The 18988-nt window shown below is 33.3% G+C and overlaps 2 protein-coding genes across 2 annotated transcripts; both read right to left on the minus strand.

The window, feature by feature from the left end:
- Positions 1 to 988: 988 nt before the first annotated feature.
- Positions 989 to 11146, minus strand: LOC142354034 (putative beta-eliminating lyase). Its single transcript, XM_075406297.1, has 6 exons — positions 10947 to 11146; positions 10756 to 10808; positions 10226 to 10355; positions 7140 to 7308; positions 3523 to 3852; positions 989 to 1920 (listed from the first exon to the last, which is right to left on the minus strand). Exons 3-6 carry the CDS (start codon positions 10346 to 10348, stop codon positions 1166 to 1168), a joined length of 1377 nt encoding a protein of 458 aa, XP_075262412.1. The 5' UTR covers positions 10349 to 10355; positions 10756 to 10808; positions 10947 to 11146; the 3' UTR covers positions 989 to 1165.
- Positions 11147 to 17802: 6656 nt separating this feature from the next.
- On the minus strand, positions 17803 to 18510 carry LOC142354197 (tyrosine phenol-lyase-like). The gene has a single exon (XM_075406453.1). It carries the CDS (start codon positions 18508 to 18510, stop codon positions 17803 to 17805), a length of 708 nt encoding a protein of 235 aa, XP_075262568.1.
- Between the last annotated feature and the right edge of the window lie 478 nt (positions 18511 to 18988).

Genomic DNA, 18988 nt, shown 5'->3' on the forward strand with positions numbered 1-18988 from the left:
GGTTTCCTTCAGAATTATTCATTATCTCTATATCGGAACGTTTTTTCCTTATGGAAAGCTGTCCAAGTTCATCTATTGAGTGAGAAATATGCATCCATGGCATTTTAAATAAATTTTTTCAAGACTCCCATTTTTTTTGTTAGCAATACTCTTATAATAGGCTTTTCCTTAAATGAAAATAATATTGAAAACAAAAAATTTCTTGTCTGAATATATTATAGGGATATTAATTTATTTGTTCAAATTTAATTTCATTCTCCGATTAAACTGTTTCGGGCGCACTGGTGTTTGATCAGTGATGATTTTGTGCGCACTTGAATATGATCAGAGGCGGATTCGAGCGCATATTATTCTAATCCGGAGTGGTTTTTGAGCGCGCGCTTGATCAGATGAGGCTGGTGGGCGCACTTCGAGAGCACGCAGAGTTTTGAGCGCTCGCTAGTTAGATCAGAGATACCTTTGGTCTGCGTTGGTTTAATCAGTGACCACCGTTGTCTGAGACTGCCGAAGTTTTCGGTCTGCACATTAACTTCGGTTATAAATATAGAAACAACTTGTACAACTGGTTTGGAATCGTAAGATATGATAAAGCTTTCATTTAACGACAATCATACTCTTACATTGAAGAGGAAGCAAGTCCGATAAAAATCAGCCTACATAGGTCTTTGAATCATAACTGTTTTTTGGCCACATTAGGCAATTGAAGAAGACGTTCATATTGTAATAATTCAAGTTAACCAATTAGATTCAAGTGATAATTCAAGTTAACCAATGAGATAGTTTTCATGCTAGAACTTTTCCAGAACCAGAGATATAATATCAGGATTAAATACAAATTTGAGTAGCAACGCGCAATTTCGCAACTGTCCCCCCCCCCCCCCCCCCCCCCCCAACTTAGTGGACATATGACTGTTACATTTGTTATACTTGGTAACGCGCTATATAACAAAATATAAATTGTGATTGGGACATTAAAACACTGTGAATGGGGGGGGGGGGTGTATGGTGTTGAGAACAGAATAAATCCGATTTTGCATGTTTAGTCGAAGGATTTTTTGAGTAATTTTTCTGAAAAACGAAGTAAGTGAAAAGCGAAAAAAAATGTCACTTTGTAAAATAAATACTGTCAGTTTAAGTTTGGTTGATGCGAGGTTCAGATTTTCTTTCACTTTTTATCTTCAACTCGTTTCAGTCTCACTGTCGGATATCTCATAATGGGAGCTTCGTAGACTATTTCAAGTCCTGTTTTGATACTATCTCTTTCTTTGTAAAGAGATATAAGCGATTCCGCAACTACATTCAAATGATTATCAGTGTACGTTCGTCTAGGCACACACAAGCGCAAATACTCAGCATCTGCAATCCTGTTCAACCCTGTTTTGGGATCTCGACCGCTAGGCAAACTCCCAAACTCCAAACCTCGGACCCCGCTCCGGATGTACAACTCAACTGCCAAAGTTTGACCCGGAAACTCGAGAACAGGAACCTTGGGTAAGAACTTGCCAGCGTTTATAAAAATAGCATGACCACCGACCGGTTTCATAAAAGGAATACCATTTTGCTCCAACTTTCTGGCCAGAAACTCGAGTTGACGATTTCTGGATCGCAGGAAATCGAAATCCAGCGATTCGTAAATTCCGACAGACATCGCCCCCATATCTCGCCCTGAAAGCCCTCCATAACTGTGCAACCCTTCAAAGAATGACTCATATACTTTTGCCCGTTCGTATAATTCTTCGCTACGGAAAGCCAAAAAACCTCCCGTGTTCGCAAGAGCATCTTTTTTGCAACTTACGACCATCAAATCACAGTAGCGAAACATTTCTTGTAAAATTTCTCGAATTGAGTGGTCGCTAAATTCAGATTCTCGTGTTTTGACGAAGTATGCGTTTTCTGCGTATCTTGCTGCATCGTAGCAAACTATTGAAAACAATCGTTTGTTCTTCCCAGATTTGATTAAAAAGTGCTCATCTTTTCCTAAGGAGTGTATGCAAAAATCTTGAGAGTAAATTTGAAAAAAAGTTAGCCTGTTAATGATCAGTTAATGACAAGCAGAACTAAACTTAAGGCGCATAAGGCCGTATTAAGTTTTCTACGGTGTCGTATTTCAGAAAAAACGTGTCGCTGGCATATAATTGTGGTCTCAAAAATACATTAAATTAACTCTTCTTTTCACTTAGTTAGACTTTCCCGACGGTAATCTCAAACAAAAGCCTCTTTTGAAGCAGTTGTTGTCAAAATCAAACCAAATGGAGTATCCACTGTGTACGTAAGGCGTACAACAAAAAAATTTTTTCGCAATAGCTTTGATAGGAAATTTGTTTTTCATTAAAAAATTTCCGATTATTTTGAATGATTATTTTTGAAATATTGTTTTTTCATTGGGTCAGGGAGTCCTCCTAATCAAGTCAAACTCGGTGTAGAGTATATCTTTTGTGCGTCGGGTGCAGAGCGAAAAAAATGCTATACTTTTTCTACGAAAAATGTTAAGTTTTTCATGCGTAAATTTCCGATTAATTCGAAGAATAATTTTTGAAATATAGTATTTTTGATCGGGTATGGATTTTTTTGCCAACTTTGGGTAAGGATTTTTGTTTGCCTATTTTGTTGATTATTTTTATTTGTAGATAGTGTTTGGGACTGGTTTTTGCTTAGTGCTCTGTTCATTTCTCCTATAGTTAATTGTTTGTAACTCCGCCGTTGCCGGTCAACATCCCGGAGGAGAAAGGAGGGAAACACGCCCAGAAAACACTGGAAAAATCTCAAAAGTCGGCTCATCAACTTGACTGGAGACGTTTCTGACACTTTTATTTTACCTAAGTTATCATAATGATCTTGGTACGGCCTTAGTACGGTACCTTATTAATATTGGTACGGCCTTAGTACGGGAACTTGGTACGGCGGTAGTACGGTGCTGTACAAAACATAACAAAACCGTAGTACGGTTTTTCTAAGACTTATATGGCGCCGTAGTACGGTCTTACTAAGTTTTTTAAGTTTGGTCAACCTGGGATGACAGACTTTGGGGTTCTTCAATTATCAGATTTTAAGACGATTTTACCACGGGAGTTCGTCGGTGTAAACAAAAGAGCACAATATCTCCCCAACTTCTCGGTGTGTTTTTGCTTGTCTGTTTATTAACCTACACCGCGAACCGGAAAAAGAAGGAGCATTTTTGAAGCTAATATAAAATGTGTTGATATTTTCAATTTTGTTTTTTGGTTTTTATCTTCTCATTTAGATAGTTTATATTTGAAAATAAGTTTTTCCGAAAATGGGTTGTGTTAATGATTTGAAATTGGATCGTATCATTTGAATTTTTCAACAGAAGTGAAATTTGGTATTTTCAAAGACTCCTTAAAAATGAATCCTTTTTAATTAAATTGGATCAAGTTGAATTTCTCTTATTTAGGGAAATTTAACTTGATTTTTTTTTACCACAGAGAAAAATCCAGTTTTGAATCTTTGAAGAAATCTATTCGAAAAAACGTTTTCAACTTACAAGGGAAAGAAGAAACGCGCCTGGGATGTTAAATTTTTGGGCAATTTTGTAAACCTCTCTCATATTGCCGATAGATACTGGTTGTCCACCGATATTGTTGCAAGTAATCGTCACAAAAATCAATTTAACATTTTCGTTTTCTTTTAAAATTTGTTCAAGTTCTTCAGTATCTACGTTTCCCTTAAAAGGGTGATAAACGTCATCCATTTTTGATTCGGCAATGACGCAATTTTTCGCAATTGCGTTTCGATACTCGATATGAGCTTTGGTCGAATCGAAGTGGACATTGTTGAGAACCATATCACCTTTCTGCAGAATTGTTGCAAACAGAACATTCTCAGCTCCGCGCCCTGAAACATACTGTAGTGTATTGTTTAGTATTTATCAGCCAATTAATGTTTTTCCGAAATATCTGAATAAGGTAAGCGCATTTCATCTTACGGTTGTTGATTAACAAGCCCAATCTTATTGTAGAATTGCAGCTCCTCGCTGGTTCACTTTCTTGTTATCTCAAAACAATGTTGGATGCTTGAAATTTTTTCAGGCTGAAAAGGAACTCTTTAAGAAAACAGCTTCAAATTAAGAAAAAAAATCAAAACAGTTCTGCTGCATGAAACGAATCGTTGTTCTATAAATGCAAGGCTGGAAAAATGATGCAATTGGCTTTGATTCGAAAGAAATGATGATTTCCGAAGACAAGAGTCAACATTTTATCGGCAAAGTGGTAAAATATCCCAATGATAAGTTATTTTGGCAAATCTTGCTCGTTTCTTGTCTATGATCTTACAAGATCTTCAATATGATGATCCTGAAAGATTTTAGTTTGTTTATTTATAATTCTGCAGAAATCTTGCCAGAAACTTGCAAGATCGTGTTAGGTGACCGTAGGTTTTAGTCTAGGGTATGTGAAATAAACCTTTAAATCAATTTTTGGAGCACAAATATAGAATATGTTTAACCCGATAACGACAGGCAGTGCAAACTTTAATATCATTTCCTAACGTTTAATTGCTTATAAGCAAATAGTTATAAAAACCTGGTCCTGCTTTCAATTTTAATATTTTTCCAAAAAGAGCATTTTGATTTTGTTCCAAATATTAATCAAAATATTGGACGAATTCATTTTTGGTTAAACTTTCGGCAAACTATTTATCAACAAGAAAAGAATAAAATTTTCACGCAAACAATTGTTTATAATTTCTGCGATTCGAAGTTTTTGATTTGTTTGGTGCTCTCTCTTTCTACAACTCGACGGGGAGTTCTGGTGGCACATCTTTGTCATTTGATCGATAGCCTTCGGAGTGTATTCAGACAGGATGTGAAATTCAATGTCCCACGTGAAAACTAAGCGCTTAGGTCAAGCTGCTGAACAAATTGCTGAGCAGAGTGAAGAGGGATTGATCCTAAGTTTACGCCGCCATTTCAGTTTTTGATGCAGAGCGAATAAAAGCAGTGAAAAATTTTGTGATAAGCGTGCATAATTTTAAGAGAAAATTTACCAGGTTTCTTAGGTTTAGTTCTTTACTTTTTCTTATTGCTTGGTGTCTTTTCTTTTCTCGAGATGCATCGCTTGCTATATTTTAATAACGTCCCTCACGTTTTCAGCCGGTTATTCCTAGCGCCCCTATATTTTTCACTTGCCGAAAAAAATTTTTGCCTTGATTTATTTCAAAGCTTGTTTAACGTTTTGCATGAAATCTTTTTGATTTTTGATGACTTCTTTCTCTCTTCTTTCGTTTTGTTCACAGTGCTTTTAAACAGCATTTGTTCGGCAAGGCAATCCATATCGTAGTCCTAAAAACGAAATCTTAAAGAGAATCGGGATTAACTCATAAAGACTCCTTATAGATGCCCGCTACTTAAATTTTACCTCTACAATTCTTAGTTACTATCTCATATGTATATTGGCATTGACATTAGCCTCTGTATACACTCATTAATAAACAAGAGTTTTCTAACTATTACGCAATTCACACTCTATTTTTTGTACAAATTTTTGTTCCTCTCCTTGTTTTGTCCTTTCATTCCCAATTGGGGTTAGAGAAATCACTGACGGTTACTTAATGGTAATTTGCATTATGATAGGTTTGTTGTTTCACATATGCAATCTTTAAAAAGGCGCAATTTTTTTTTATATTTGCGTACATTAGACAATCCTATCAAAAACCGTTTTTGGAGTCACAACATCTGAACAACTGCCAGTAAAATGTTTTCTAATTATTCTTTACTTTTCTAGTTTTTTTTTTCTCAATTCGTTTTTTTAAATTGAAATTCAGTGTTAAAATATACCGGAGAATCTTTCGGTTATTCTTTTGTCATGATATGTCTACCCTTTTTTGATGTCAAATTGGAGAAATGATTTCGGTCACGCCGAAAACAAGAAATACATAAAAAGGAAATTGGTTTTGCGGCGTGAATTTTTTACTCCAATTTCGTCAATATTCAATTTTTTGGTTGTAATTTTTGTTCATTTGCTGCGATTTGACTTTGGTTTATACATTTTTCTTTCAAACTTTTGATAAATTTTTTTCCAAGTAGTTTTCTCAAACCATTTGTTGTCCATTCTATGTCAAGTGTTTTATTTAGCCAATGAAATTTCTTTAATTTGTGTCAGGACTTGTATTTCAGTGATTTTCAGTTTAGATAATTTTTATTCACGCTATTTGGTCTCAGCAGAAAACATTGCAGAAAAGTTATTTGAGGGAGAGCTACAGAACAGTTGCCCTCGCTGGCTATTCGTGAGCATATGAGTCTAAGAGTGAATATGTGTGAGCAAAACATAAAATCGATGAGTTAGTAAATCAGTGAGTTAGTGAGCAGGTGAATTAGTGAGTGAATCACTGAGTCAATGGTTGGGTGAGTGGGTGAGGGAGTGAGTGAACTAGCGAGTGCGTGGATTAGTAAGTGATAAGAGATGCTTCACAATTAAGACAACAAATTGAGATCCATTCACGCGTAATTTTCCGTAGCAATATTCCGATCTGATGAATTTCTTACTTTAGGAGAGCAATTTTTTAGTAAACTTTTTGGCAAAACAATCTGTTATCGTTCTTTATCTTGATTGTAATTAATATTAGAGTTTTAGGAACTGGAACTTCTATTTCTCTTGCTAAGCATATCAGTTTTTTTCCACTTTGTTGAACATATTTTTAGAGCATATCTGAAGTTAAAAATTTTGTCACAAAACTTACTACTATTGTTTCAGTTTTCAATCAATTAATTTTTTTTCACGCTTATAAATGTGTATTTTTTTCTTTGCTTTTTTTTCGTTTACAGGTTTTAATGAAGTATGTGACATAATTTGAAGAATCAGATGAATAAGCACTTATAACTTTTCTTATGACTGCTGCTATTGAAAAACTGGAAGAGATCAGGCTTTTTAGCAATATGATTCATTTCAAACGGCATTCATCTGCGACATTATTTAGTATTCTTAACAGAAAAAACCGCTAGATTAGCTTTGAATAGTGCGAAATTCACAACATTTTTCTGTTTTTTCGGGTTTAAGTGTGTGTGTGTGGGTATGTGTGTGTGTGTGTGTGTGTGCGTGTGTGTGTGTGTGTGTATGTGTGCTTTGCTTTTGTATGTATGTATATTTGTACCTATGGATGTTGGAGAAATTCATAGCTAAACGTGCCTTGATGAGCGGGTAGGAAGTATGGCATCCCAAATACATCCTTGACAGCCTTTTCCAGTTTGAAGTAAGACGCAGATCCAGCATAAGCCTCGTCTCCCATCATCAATTCAGCCCACTGGTCACAACTCATCGCACCAGTTCCAGAGTCAGAGAGGAGGTCAATTGCCACCTATAGTTAATTGATTTTATACAGTCAAGTAAAATCTTAAAGTCTATAATGTCTTTTTTATTTTATGTTGATAACATTTGAGCCCACCTTGATCTAAGTTTTTGAAATTGATAACTAGAAAGCTTTTAGTTTTTCATCGGGTAATTGCTTAGGAGTAATTCTGAAAATATTTTTTTTACCGATTTTGAGGGCATTAAAAAGAACTCAAGCAAACCGTTTTGATATGTAAACAATTGATTTCTCAAATTGCAAAACAAGAATTATTTCTTAGAAAAAATTATTTTGAGCGGAGCTTCTATTTGAGGTTCGTGGTTGGTATTCAAATGTCAAAATCAAGCAACAATGATTAATTTCTCTTTTTAACCAAAATATAAGAATATCTTGTGAAAGAATTGTAATTGTTCTATTAATTTCATTCAGCAGAACAAGCAGATTGAATAATTTCATCCAATTTTGACCAAGAATTTATAAAAAGAATAACGAGTTGTTTTTGACAAGTATTGACTTTTGTTTTCTTTGATCCGTTTTTTTCACTAATAAAGTCTTTGAAAAATTTTAGCAAATCTAATAGTCTCGATATTCATACATGCAAGTCTTCGAAATTTTTGTTTTCTAGGAAATGGTATTACTGAAAACTGTTTTGCTTTTATTCAGAGCCACAACAATTTTGCACGTTAGATAATTGGTACAATATACGGAGCTTATTTTGAAGGCTATATTTTTCTGTGTATCTAATTTCTTGTCAGTTGTTAGTGAAGTTTTTCTTCATGTCTAATAAGATAGGACTATATAAGATTAAAATAAAATACTCTTGTAAGGGGTGCGAAACAGAAAAGGCTGATTCAAAAAAAAATATAAAATTTACAAGGTTTAAATTAACATTTTTTAGTTATGCAAAAAACATAGGTTTTCTTGCATCGCAATAACATAGAAAAACTTTCATGTGCTTATATAGTTTCTAAACCACGCACTTAAAAAAATCTTTTCAGAAGTTTTTAATCGCAATTTTTTAATTCATTGTACATTTCATAAGACTGCAGGCAAGATTTGTTTGACTTCTAGTCTGATATTTGGCTAACAAAACCTGTTTCTGCTCAATCTGTTTTCAGATCTGTTTTAGATCAACCAAACGCTTAGTCTAACTTATTACTCAAGTTTTCAAGGAATGTTTTCTTGAGAAACGTTTATAAGAAAGAGAGAGAGAGAGAGAGAGAGAGAGAGAGAGAGAGAGAGAGAGAGAGAGAGAGAGATAGATAGATAGATAGATAGAGAGAGAGAGAGAGAGAGAGAGAGAGAGAGAGAGATAGAGATAGATAGATATATAGATAGATAGAGAGAGAGAGAGAGAAAGAGCAAGCGATAAAACAATACGAAGAATTATCATTTGTGTTTCATATATAAATATAACCATAAGCACTGTCCCTTATATATATATATATATATATATATATATATATATATATATATATATATATATATATATTGGTATGAAACAGTTTGATGGGCGATTATTGGACTTTTCCTTCGACTTTTTGATCAACAATAGAACTTGCATCATCAATCAGATATGATGTTTTAGATATTTCAAATGTGAATTATTCACGTCCGTCTTGTATCAGGAACAGCACTTTTTAAATCTTATCCAAAAATTGTTTTCATTTTTTTATCCATATAGCACAATCCATATATAACAATCGATACATCGGAGAGACTATCCATATACCACAAGTTATCCATCTATCGCTTTAATCTATATATCCAAAAATCACCAACTATCCAAATATCACAAACCAGATATCACAAAAAATGGACTGAGAACAGGAGGCAAAAGATTATCTATATCACAATTAGAATTTCACTGAAATGTTGGTTTTCTTTTGGTGCCAGTTGTTGTCATAAACTGGTCGACAATTTTTTGTTATCTATTTAGTAAAAGTAATCAATTCTGCGTCCTTTTTGTTGCCAGAAAATATCTCTAGAAAGAGAAAGCAGTTTACTTTTGATTCCCCTTTTTCCTAGCATGATTTTTAAAGAACAGTTTTGCTCGAGGAATGTTTAGTGCAATATTTAATTTTGATTTCTTATTTTCAACCTTTAGTTTGCAAAGGAAAAACAATAGCTTCACAATATTTAATAAAACAGTTTTGAGAAACATGCAAAGTATAGGAATTGTTTTACGTGGTATCTAACAAGTTTGAACTATTTTTTAGATTCTTAAGCGCAATTTTTTTTATATTTTGTTAATTATATCGAATGATAGAATTACCCGAAATTGAGTCTCAAAGCAAGCTTTTCAGCGCTGAACCAGCACATTTCAAGAGTAAAAACCTAATCCAGTTCTGAAATTTTATATCTTCAGAATATTTTAAGTCTCTTTATGTGCAGTATCTCTTCATTATGATTAAATTGTGGTCATAGAGTTCACCCAAGCTAAACTTATCCTGTATAGTCTGAAAACAACTTATGCCCCAAAACTAAGTCTGAGCAAAATAAAGGCAAACTATAGTAGCTTATAACTGGTAATTACTATAGTAGTATACACACTTTATTTTGAAGCTGATTTTAGGCAATAAACACAAAACCCATTATTGTAACAAGTATTCACGCGGAAGTTCGAATCGCATTATAAGCAAAACTTGTTGGCGGGAGATAAGCTGAACATATTAATCTTCATTAAGTAAATTGTACTCAAATATCAGACTGGCCAGTGTATATAGTGACATGAACAGAGTACTGGCCATCCTAAAAAACAGAATGTCTTTAGACTGATCCAGCGCCGATTTTCTCTACCACCAATCTCCTTGTTGTACTTAACAGATATTTATGAAAAACACGTGTTTCCGAAAAATTATGGCAAAAGTGGTAAATTTCTTGTTATATCGTCATAAAATTTTTATGAAAGTTTAATATAGCTTACTTGGTCGGATCTAAGGTAGAACATATTGAGATGACTTTCTTCAATCCATTTTCGTCTCTCCTCTTCAGTACTTTGATAAATTTTCTCCACAGTTTTGATCCGAAATGGCTCCGAATAGGCCATCTGAAACCTAATAAACTCGCGCAGAAGAGTAGATTGAACTGTGCAACCCTATTTTTTTAAAGTCAAAATCATGGAACAACTCATCCTCCCGATTTTCTCAAAGTAGATATGGGCGAATCAATTTTAAATCAGAATTATTGTGGGTTTTTTTCTATCAGTCGGGAAAAAAAATTGAAAAAGGTCAAGCTCAATCTTATTACCCATTCTTTCAGTTTCAAAATGGAAATTCATTATAATTCTCTCTGTTTTTCTTATGCCCATTTTCCCTCTTGCCAATGTTCGCTTATTTTCCTTTTGGTATCAACCGGTGTGCGACCCAAATGGTCTGAGCAGAGGGTCCATTTTTTGAATGAAAATTAGAGATGACTGAGGCTGCACAATTCTTCAATCTGATCTGCCATACTTACTTTCTTACCAATAAATAAATCTAATTTAAATGATTATACAACGTCAATTTTCACTTTTAGTCAGAATTATTTTCTTATCTCTTTATTTTCTACAAGACAGAAAAAATGCTCATTCACGTTTGTATATTAATTACGAAAAAGTTCACTATTTATATTTATTGTGAAGTGAGCAAAAAGAAAAACTTTCTGACTTTTTTCTGTAAATAGAATTTAGTACATTTACTCAAGAAGTGCATAAATGCTTTGCCTATATAATTTTTGAACAAGAACTCAAAAGTTCGAGTTAAGACGTTGATTTCAAACAGTTTCAAGTGATCGCGATAAAAACGACAAAATGTCCTCTACTGAGGTATGGAATTAACAAATTAATCAGTCTTCGATTAATTCTTTGCAACGCCTAATATTCTGCCGGTTTCAAAGCCTATCTCGACTAATATTTTACACAAACAAGAAATGTCTCTTTGCGCTCGTTTGAAGCTAGACAAAAATCATATTTCATTTAGATGAAGCTTTTCATCTTTTCCAATTCAAATCGCATTTAATTACAATAATTAAAGAAGATTTGATGATACAGTCGAAAAGTATGAGTAACATAAAGAACAAAGATTTCTAATTTTATTTAGTTCTTATTCCCATGATAGCTGGTTGAGCTTTGTTAGCAAAATTGAGTTCCACAAAACAGATTTTCAATGTGGAACAGTTTCCGAATAATATATCAATTAGCTCATAAAATTTCAGAGTAGGTATTATTTATGAGTTTATATTATTTATGAATTTAGTAGGTATTATTATTTTTTAATGTAATAACTATGTATATGTATAGCCTAATTTTCAGAGCAAAAATTGTGCTTTCGTTTTCCTTGTTCTTTTTAATGGATCATATTTTTTGTACACTACAAGCCAGCAGCACTCTCACCAATAGATTTAAACAAGGAGGCTCGTTAATGTGCGTTCGCACCTGATGTTCCGACCCGAGCTCATCTACATTTTTGACTTAATTGTCAACCAAATGAAGAAATTTGAAACCAAAAATTTTAAAGCGAAAACTCAATATCTAAACCTAAAAGCACCTAGTAACAACGTCAAAATGTAATCACATAAAACCTTAATTACACAAAGTTACTATTTCCTAACTATACAGCAGATGAAAACTTTTCATAATGAGACTAGGTAACAAGTCGACAAAGAGAAGAAATAATGAGGCAAAATTCAAAAATCGATCAACATATTTTAAAGCAAATAATTTCAAAAGTCTTAAATATCATTAGCTTATAACAAACTAATTCTAGGTAAAAATAGTAAAAGTCATTATGAAAGCAATGGGACCTGTCTTTGGTTAGACTACGCCATGGAAACGGACTAAGTTTACAGAAAAACTCAAAAAATTACAAACAGTTTCCGAAAACACAAATTTTTGAAGCCATTAAAATCATTAGATATTATTTGAGTCATATGTATTTTTATTTCAGTTTTGTATACTAACTAAACAAAAATTATACTGAAAAAATAACTTCATTTGGGCCAATCATTGGGATCTCTTATTACGCGATTGTGCTAAAGGAAGAAAAAAATAAACATATACACCACTCACTTGACTTTTTATAAAAAAAGTAATAAAGTCCTACAAAAGACAACAGTTACGTCACAATACCAATAAACATGTTAATTTTCAAAAAACGAGGAATTGGATGGGAACTCTCGATGATCAGAATAAATTACAATTGACGAAAAGAACAACAAAAACTAAAAAAATTGAAACATTTTCGAAAAAGTATAAAATCAAGAATTTTATGACTATTCGCTATAAATTGACTGCTTCGAGTGGCACTTTTCAGTCAATGCTTAATTACAAGCTGATGAGATAGGTCCGCATTTTACGGCTACATAAAGATTAAAAAAAGGCAAAAACACCAAAATAAAAAAATAAGCGAGAAAGGTGTCGAGTGAAAAGCCTTTAAAAAACTGAAAGTTTCAGTACGAAGTTGTCCAATTTCAATAAATTTTTCAACAGCAATGAGACTCTTCTTTTTCCACAAAATGACTTCAAAAATCAACAAATACGAAAAATACTATAAAACCAGGAAACTTTTGAGAAAACCCGTAGTACCAACGTCATTAATTTCAATAGATTTCAACGGAACACAATAAATGCGTTAGAATGTGCCTCGATGGGAAAATAATAATGTTTATCATCCAAAAGTCACCAATAAGACATAACAACAAATCAGTGACTATGAAAACAACAATAGATACACTCAAAGTCCAAAAATTCATGGGAAAAGTGCGAGAAGAAAGTGTCGGGGCATTTAAGTCATAAGCTTTTCTCTGAAAACATTATCTATGATTCACTGGACAATTTTTTCAAGCCAACGGAACTATGAACAATAAGATAATGTGATAAGATTTCAAAAGGCACCAGGATTACGAAAAATTAAAAAAAAAATTAAAAGAAATTATGAAAACTCGTGCATAAAACCAATAGTTGGAAAATAAAACAGCTAACTAGACAAATTTTGGCGGAAAAAGATAGGAAAACAGTCCTGACATTAGTGATACTGACTTACAGTTCACCAAATTAAGCTTACGATTGGTTAATGCTCAAAAAAAATTGGAAAAAATATTTTTAAAGTCTTGACAGCCATTAAATTCAATAGCTTTCATCGGATGTCAATAAATACACTCAGTTACGCCTCGATGGAAGGACAAAGATGTTGCTCAAGCACACCTATTCAATGAAACATCCCAGTAAGTCTTATGACTAAGAAAACAACAATATATATATATATATATATAGGCAAAAACCAAAAAAAATCAATAGAAAAATGCGTGAGGAAACTGTCGAAGCCAATTAAACCAAAACGTTTTTCTCTGAAAACTTTATCTATGATCCAATTAACGTTTTTTCTAAGCCAGTTGGAGCTATCATGAATAATATAATGTGATAAGAAATCAGAAGAACCAATAATATGAAAGCATCCAAAAATTTGGAAAAAATTTTTTGAAATCTTGTGGCATTGGAGTCAAATGACCAATAGTTAGAAGATAATACTGCTAACCAGATTAATTTTGGTTGCATTAGGAAGGAAGGGGATTTTGTAATTACTGAGACTGATTTACAAATCGAGAAGATAAGCTTATGATTGGTTAATGTTGAAAAAAAAATTCCGAAAATTTATTTTCAAAGTCTTAACAGCCATTAGTTGTCCATTTAAGGCAATAGATAGGTTCACTTAATGCTCAATACGAAATCTATTGCACTTTCAGTCAATGGGTCTATGCCATAGGACTCCAGAAGTTTTGTAAAACTTAAAAATGAGAGTCAAAATTTCAACTTAAATTACGAAAGCTCAGATTCGAAGCAAAAAAAAAATGAGCGATTCCTTGCAAACGAATTTTTTTATCATTTGGCATCAATGGACTGTAGATGTCTTTTGTAAATAACTGAACATCGATATGAAAAGTGACTAGTCTCAGAGTGACTAAAAAATCAGAAATGATAGGAAAAGTTTTCTAAAAAAAACAGCACTTGAATTGAATTCGAATTTTTTTATAGTAAACTCCGTTATCAGACCAGAACTAGCTTTTTTATCGTCTTTCGTTTATTAGTAACACAAAATTGTTGCATATTGTAGCCTGAAATATAATTTTGAATTAATATTTTTTGATAGAAACGATCTAAATTTACACTAAAAGTACACTAAAAGTGAACAAAATCATGCAAATATCACGCGTTCACCAAAAATTTTAAACCTCAATAACTCCTCGAAAATTACGAAATTCAAAGAAATTTTTTTAATTTTGAATTCTACGCTTGAAGAGCTTTTTAATGATATCACTAACATTCTCTACGATGAATATATCGATCGGCCAAAATTGACTGAACAAAAAAACCCATTTGAGTAAATAGTTCCTTCCCCCACAAGTGGGGTCGGAACAGTTAAAACTGCGCTAATTTGTTGTATTTTCAGTCAAAACAAATTTTAATACTAATTTAAAAGGTATTTTATTTCATATTTCAATTTTTTTTCATTTAATAGCATAAACTAATTAGAATAATTGTTCCCTGGTTGTTCTACCCTCAATATTAAGCATTTTTTACATGTATTAGGTTACTTTTTTGGAATTAAAGAGGTAAAATGGACTAAATGTTCCACTTTATTGGCAATGGGTCGATAGATTAAAATGTAACTATCATTACTGCTCAATAACAATTGGCTTCTTAATCCTGTTTTATATCTGTTTCAGAGCAAGATATTTTTTTTCGGCATACATGATATATACGAGATATATTAAACCAAACTTGTTTCAAAATACAGCATTTTGCAAAAATTATAATGTAGTCAGTTGTCAAAACTATGTTGTAAATGCAATCCCTTGCATAACTTATGGGGTCTCTTTGTTAATAGTTGCGAATATGCTTAACTTTATCTTTAGTTTTGACTATTTTGTCTGAGACTGTTTTGTCTGCTTTCTTGAGACACTTTTGATCGGATTGTTTTGTCTAGGAATATTTGACTATTTGGGGCTGTTTTTTTGTGGGACTGTTCTGTCTGTTCACCGTACTCAACAAATGATATGAATAAACATTATTTTGAAATAATGGAACACATTTTATAAAATCAGAAAAAAAAAATCATACTATAATGATTCCCCTTTCCCGCCAGGAGTCATGAGCTAAGATTCACCTTAACGTACAAAAACCTGCAATAAGACTAGCCACCTAAATACTCTACTCCTGTCTCGTCTCGTCTAGCTGTAGTTTATTAAACACCTGTCTTTTAGAAAATACGATAAAATTTAACCGCAGGTTAAACGCTAATTCGCACAGCTAATGTTGATTTGATGAAATAGCTGACAGAGTTTGGAATAATGCGCTGTATTAAATTGTGGAATCAAGCTGCCCGATGTCCTGTTTCTGTAGTTTATCTCAGCGTTGGATCGGAAATTTCAGCTGAGAATTTTCGACGAATTTTCAGCAGAAGAAACCCGCATGACGTGCTTGTACAGCTCACAACGACTGAATTTTGAAAACATGGTATCTTAAAAAATTGCAATAGTAGTCGCAGTTTTCAAAGGCATTTTGCTAAGTAATTGCAAATAATGTAACTATGAGACAGCTATAAAATTCCTCAGCTAAATTTTGGACAGTATCAGAAAAAACACATTTGACTCTTGGTTATTGACTCTATAACAATCCTTTCTCTTGAGATAGTGGGTTTGTTTTTTCGATAGCTTTTGTCCTTATGGTTTGTACGATCCCAGTATTACATATGCTACATTTATCCTAAGTCCTAATTATTTATACAGATACGATTGGTATATTATTGAACGTAGGTGTGTTCCTATTTGAAAAAATGGTACCAATTTTTCCACCATTTATGGTTAAATAGCCTAAAGAAAGAGTATGAATGAGCCAATACTGTTTTTTTGGAGGAATTGTATCCTTTATAAAAGCCTATTGCCAAACGTTTGAACTAATAGAATATCAAAAACCTTGATATGGATTTTGTCCTTACATCAACCCACATATGTAGCATAATGTCCCCATTTGTCTCTACCAATGTATTAATTGTTTTGCCACCTAAACAAAACAAAACCCAAAAACCAAAATTTGAAAAATTATAGAGGAAAAATGAAATTTTATGTTTTAACATCCTGTCTGCAAGAATAGTATAAATTGATATTTTTGGGACTTCAATAAACCGAAAGCAGTTGTAGCCCTACAATATTGTGAGAAAGCCAAACAAAGAGCAAAAATTTTTGGTGAGCTCATCTGCTATGTGTTATTCAATTGATAACAGACGATCTTCTAAATTTTTTGAAAACAAAGGAATTACGGTGCCGACCTTTAATAGTCACTATTTTTATCTAATTTTTTTCTTTCTTATGGATTTAATTGTACTGTAGTTCTGTCGTTCGATGAATAGCGATGAGCAATCAAAGAAATTGTAGCTTGACTCGATTGAACTTGCTCACAATATGAAAAATCAGTGCCAATATGGCATTGTTTCACGGATACTAGCAAAACCAGTCATGAGCAATTTTTAGACAAAAAGTTGGCAAATAATAGCAAATTTGAAAATTTGAGAAAAATTGTTGATGCTTATTTTTTTTAAAATGCTCTTTTTCCTTGCTGGGTGTTTGCTTGCAATTAGGGTGTCTCAAACCTCTCAGATTTTCATTCTTGCTGAGCGAAATGTTTGTTTATATCCCATTAAATCACATCCTATAATAAAACATTCGAATTTTTTTATGTCGGTTGGCAGTCAGACAATCAGAAAAAGCAGGAAATTTGCTGTTGGGTTGACCACCACAAAAAACTTACCAATCATAAAACCCATACAGAGATTTTATTGAAATTTACTTAATATACAACAATATTGTAATATTAGAGTTATTCTAACTGTCGAAATTTTCAGAATTGCTTAAGAAAAACTGATTTGCAGCAATATAGTAATTGCAGTAGATTTAGTGAGAACCCTACTAATCATTACAATTACAATACATGGTACCTTACTTGCCATGGAGTGAACCATTCTTAAAAATTACGTACCATAAAAAGCATCATATATGGTACCTTACCCACCACAATAAGGATCATACATAGTTCATCCAAGCCGTTCAAAAACCGTATAGGTTCAAAGCTCATAGGGAAACATACCTTAGAGTGTAGCATATAAGGTTCTGTACTAATCATAGCATAGACAAAAGATATTTTGTTTATGGCTTTGATTGACCATATATGGACCAATCTATGGCAAATAAGGTACATTACATAGTATTTCGTTGGTATGTAGTTTTGGTTAAACTGGGTTGGTAATGAATGAATTATTTTCTTTAGTTATGAACGTCTTGCGTTTTCATAAGAGCCCCAAATTACAATCATCATTTTTTGTAGAGAAAAGAGGCAATACCGGTAAAATCTCAGCTGGATTGCATGATATCATGGTCTTGCTACCATCCGAATAGACTGCCATCAATTGGCTAATTTACCAAAAATTTAACATTCAAATTAGGTTTTTTTCTTGGACTGAAGGAACAGATTTTTCAGTTTTCTTTTTCAGCTCGCTTCAGTCTAACTGTCATATATCTCATCATCGGTGCCTCGTATGTAATCTCAAGGCCCTTTGTAATATTCTCGCGTTCTTTGTACAAAGAAATCAGGGCATCGGCCACAACATTCAATTGGTTGTCAGTATACGTTCGTCGGGGTACACATAAACGTAAATATTCAGCATTCGCAACTCTGTTCAAGCCCGTTTTTGGATCACGGCCGCTCGGCAGGGTTCCGTACTCAAGACCTCGAACTCCGCTCCGGATATACAACTCCACCGCCAAAGTTTGACCCGGAAATTCTTGAACAGGCACATTGGGTAAAAATTTGCCAGCGTTTATAAAAATGGCATTTCCTCCAACGGGCTTGATAAAGGGAACGCCATTTTGTTCCAATTTTTCCCCAATTTTTTCAAGCTGGCGAATTCTGGATCTCAAGTAGTCGAAATCCAGCGATTCGTAAATTCCAACAGACATTGCCCCCATGTCTCTACCGGAAAGTCCTCCGTAGCTGTGCAACCCTTCGAAGAAGGACTCAAAAACTTTTGCCCGTTCGTATAAATCTTCGCTACGGAAAGCCATGAATCCCCCGATATTTGAGAGAGCATCTTTTTTGCAACTGACTATCGTAAAATCACAGTTGTTGAACATTTCGTGTATGATTTCTTGAATAGAGTGATCTTTGAATTCTGGTTCTCTCATTTTGATGAAATACGCATTTTCTGCGTATCGAGCTGCATCGTAGCAAACTATGCCAGGGAATTGTTTCCTTGTTTGGTTAGAAAATTAGAAACAAAATTCTAATATATGGAACAAGTTCTGCCTTGGTAAAAAAAAACATAAAAATACAACAAAAATGCAGTCGCATTTTAAAAAGTGACTGACTCAGAGTGGAATTCGATTCAGTAAATGAGAAAATTCAGTAATTAATTTCACAGCTACTAAATTGTTAATTAAACAATGCTTCAATATAACAAAAAAGCAGCGACATTCAGATAAAACTGCAACAAAGTTGCAAACTATAACTCTGGGCACATAACCTGTATATCAAAATTTAGAGGACGAAATGTCAAAGGGTTCAGACCAAAAATCTGTTATGCGGAAAATGGCATTCGAAATACCACAGGACATTTATGATTGTCAAAAACTTCGTTTGATAGCAATTTAATAAGTACAAAAG

This window comes from Convolutriloba macropyga, chromosome 15, assembly GCF_964194025.1.
Source record: "Convolutriloba macropyga chromosome 15, txConMacr16.3, whole genome shotgun sequence".
Classification (NCBI taxonomy): Eukaryota; Metazoa; Xenacoelomorpha; order Acoela; family Convolutidae; genus Convolutriloba; species Convolutriloba macropyga.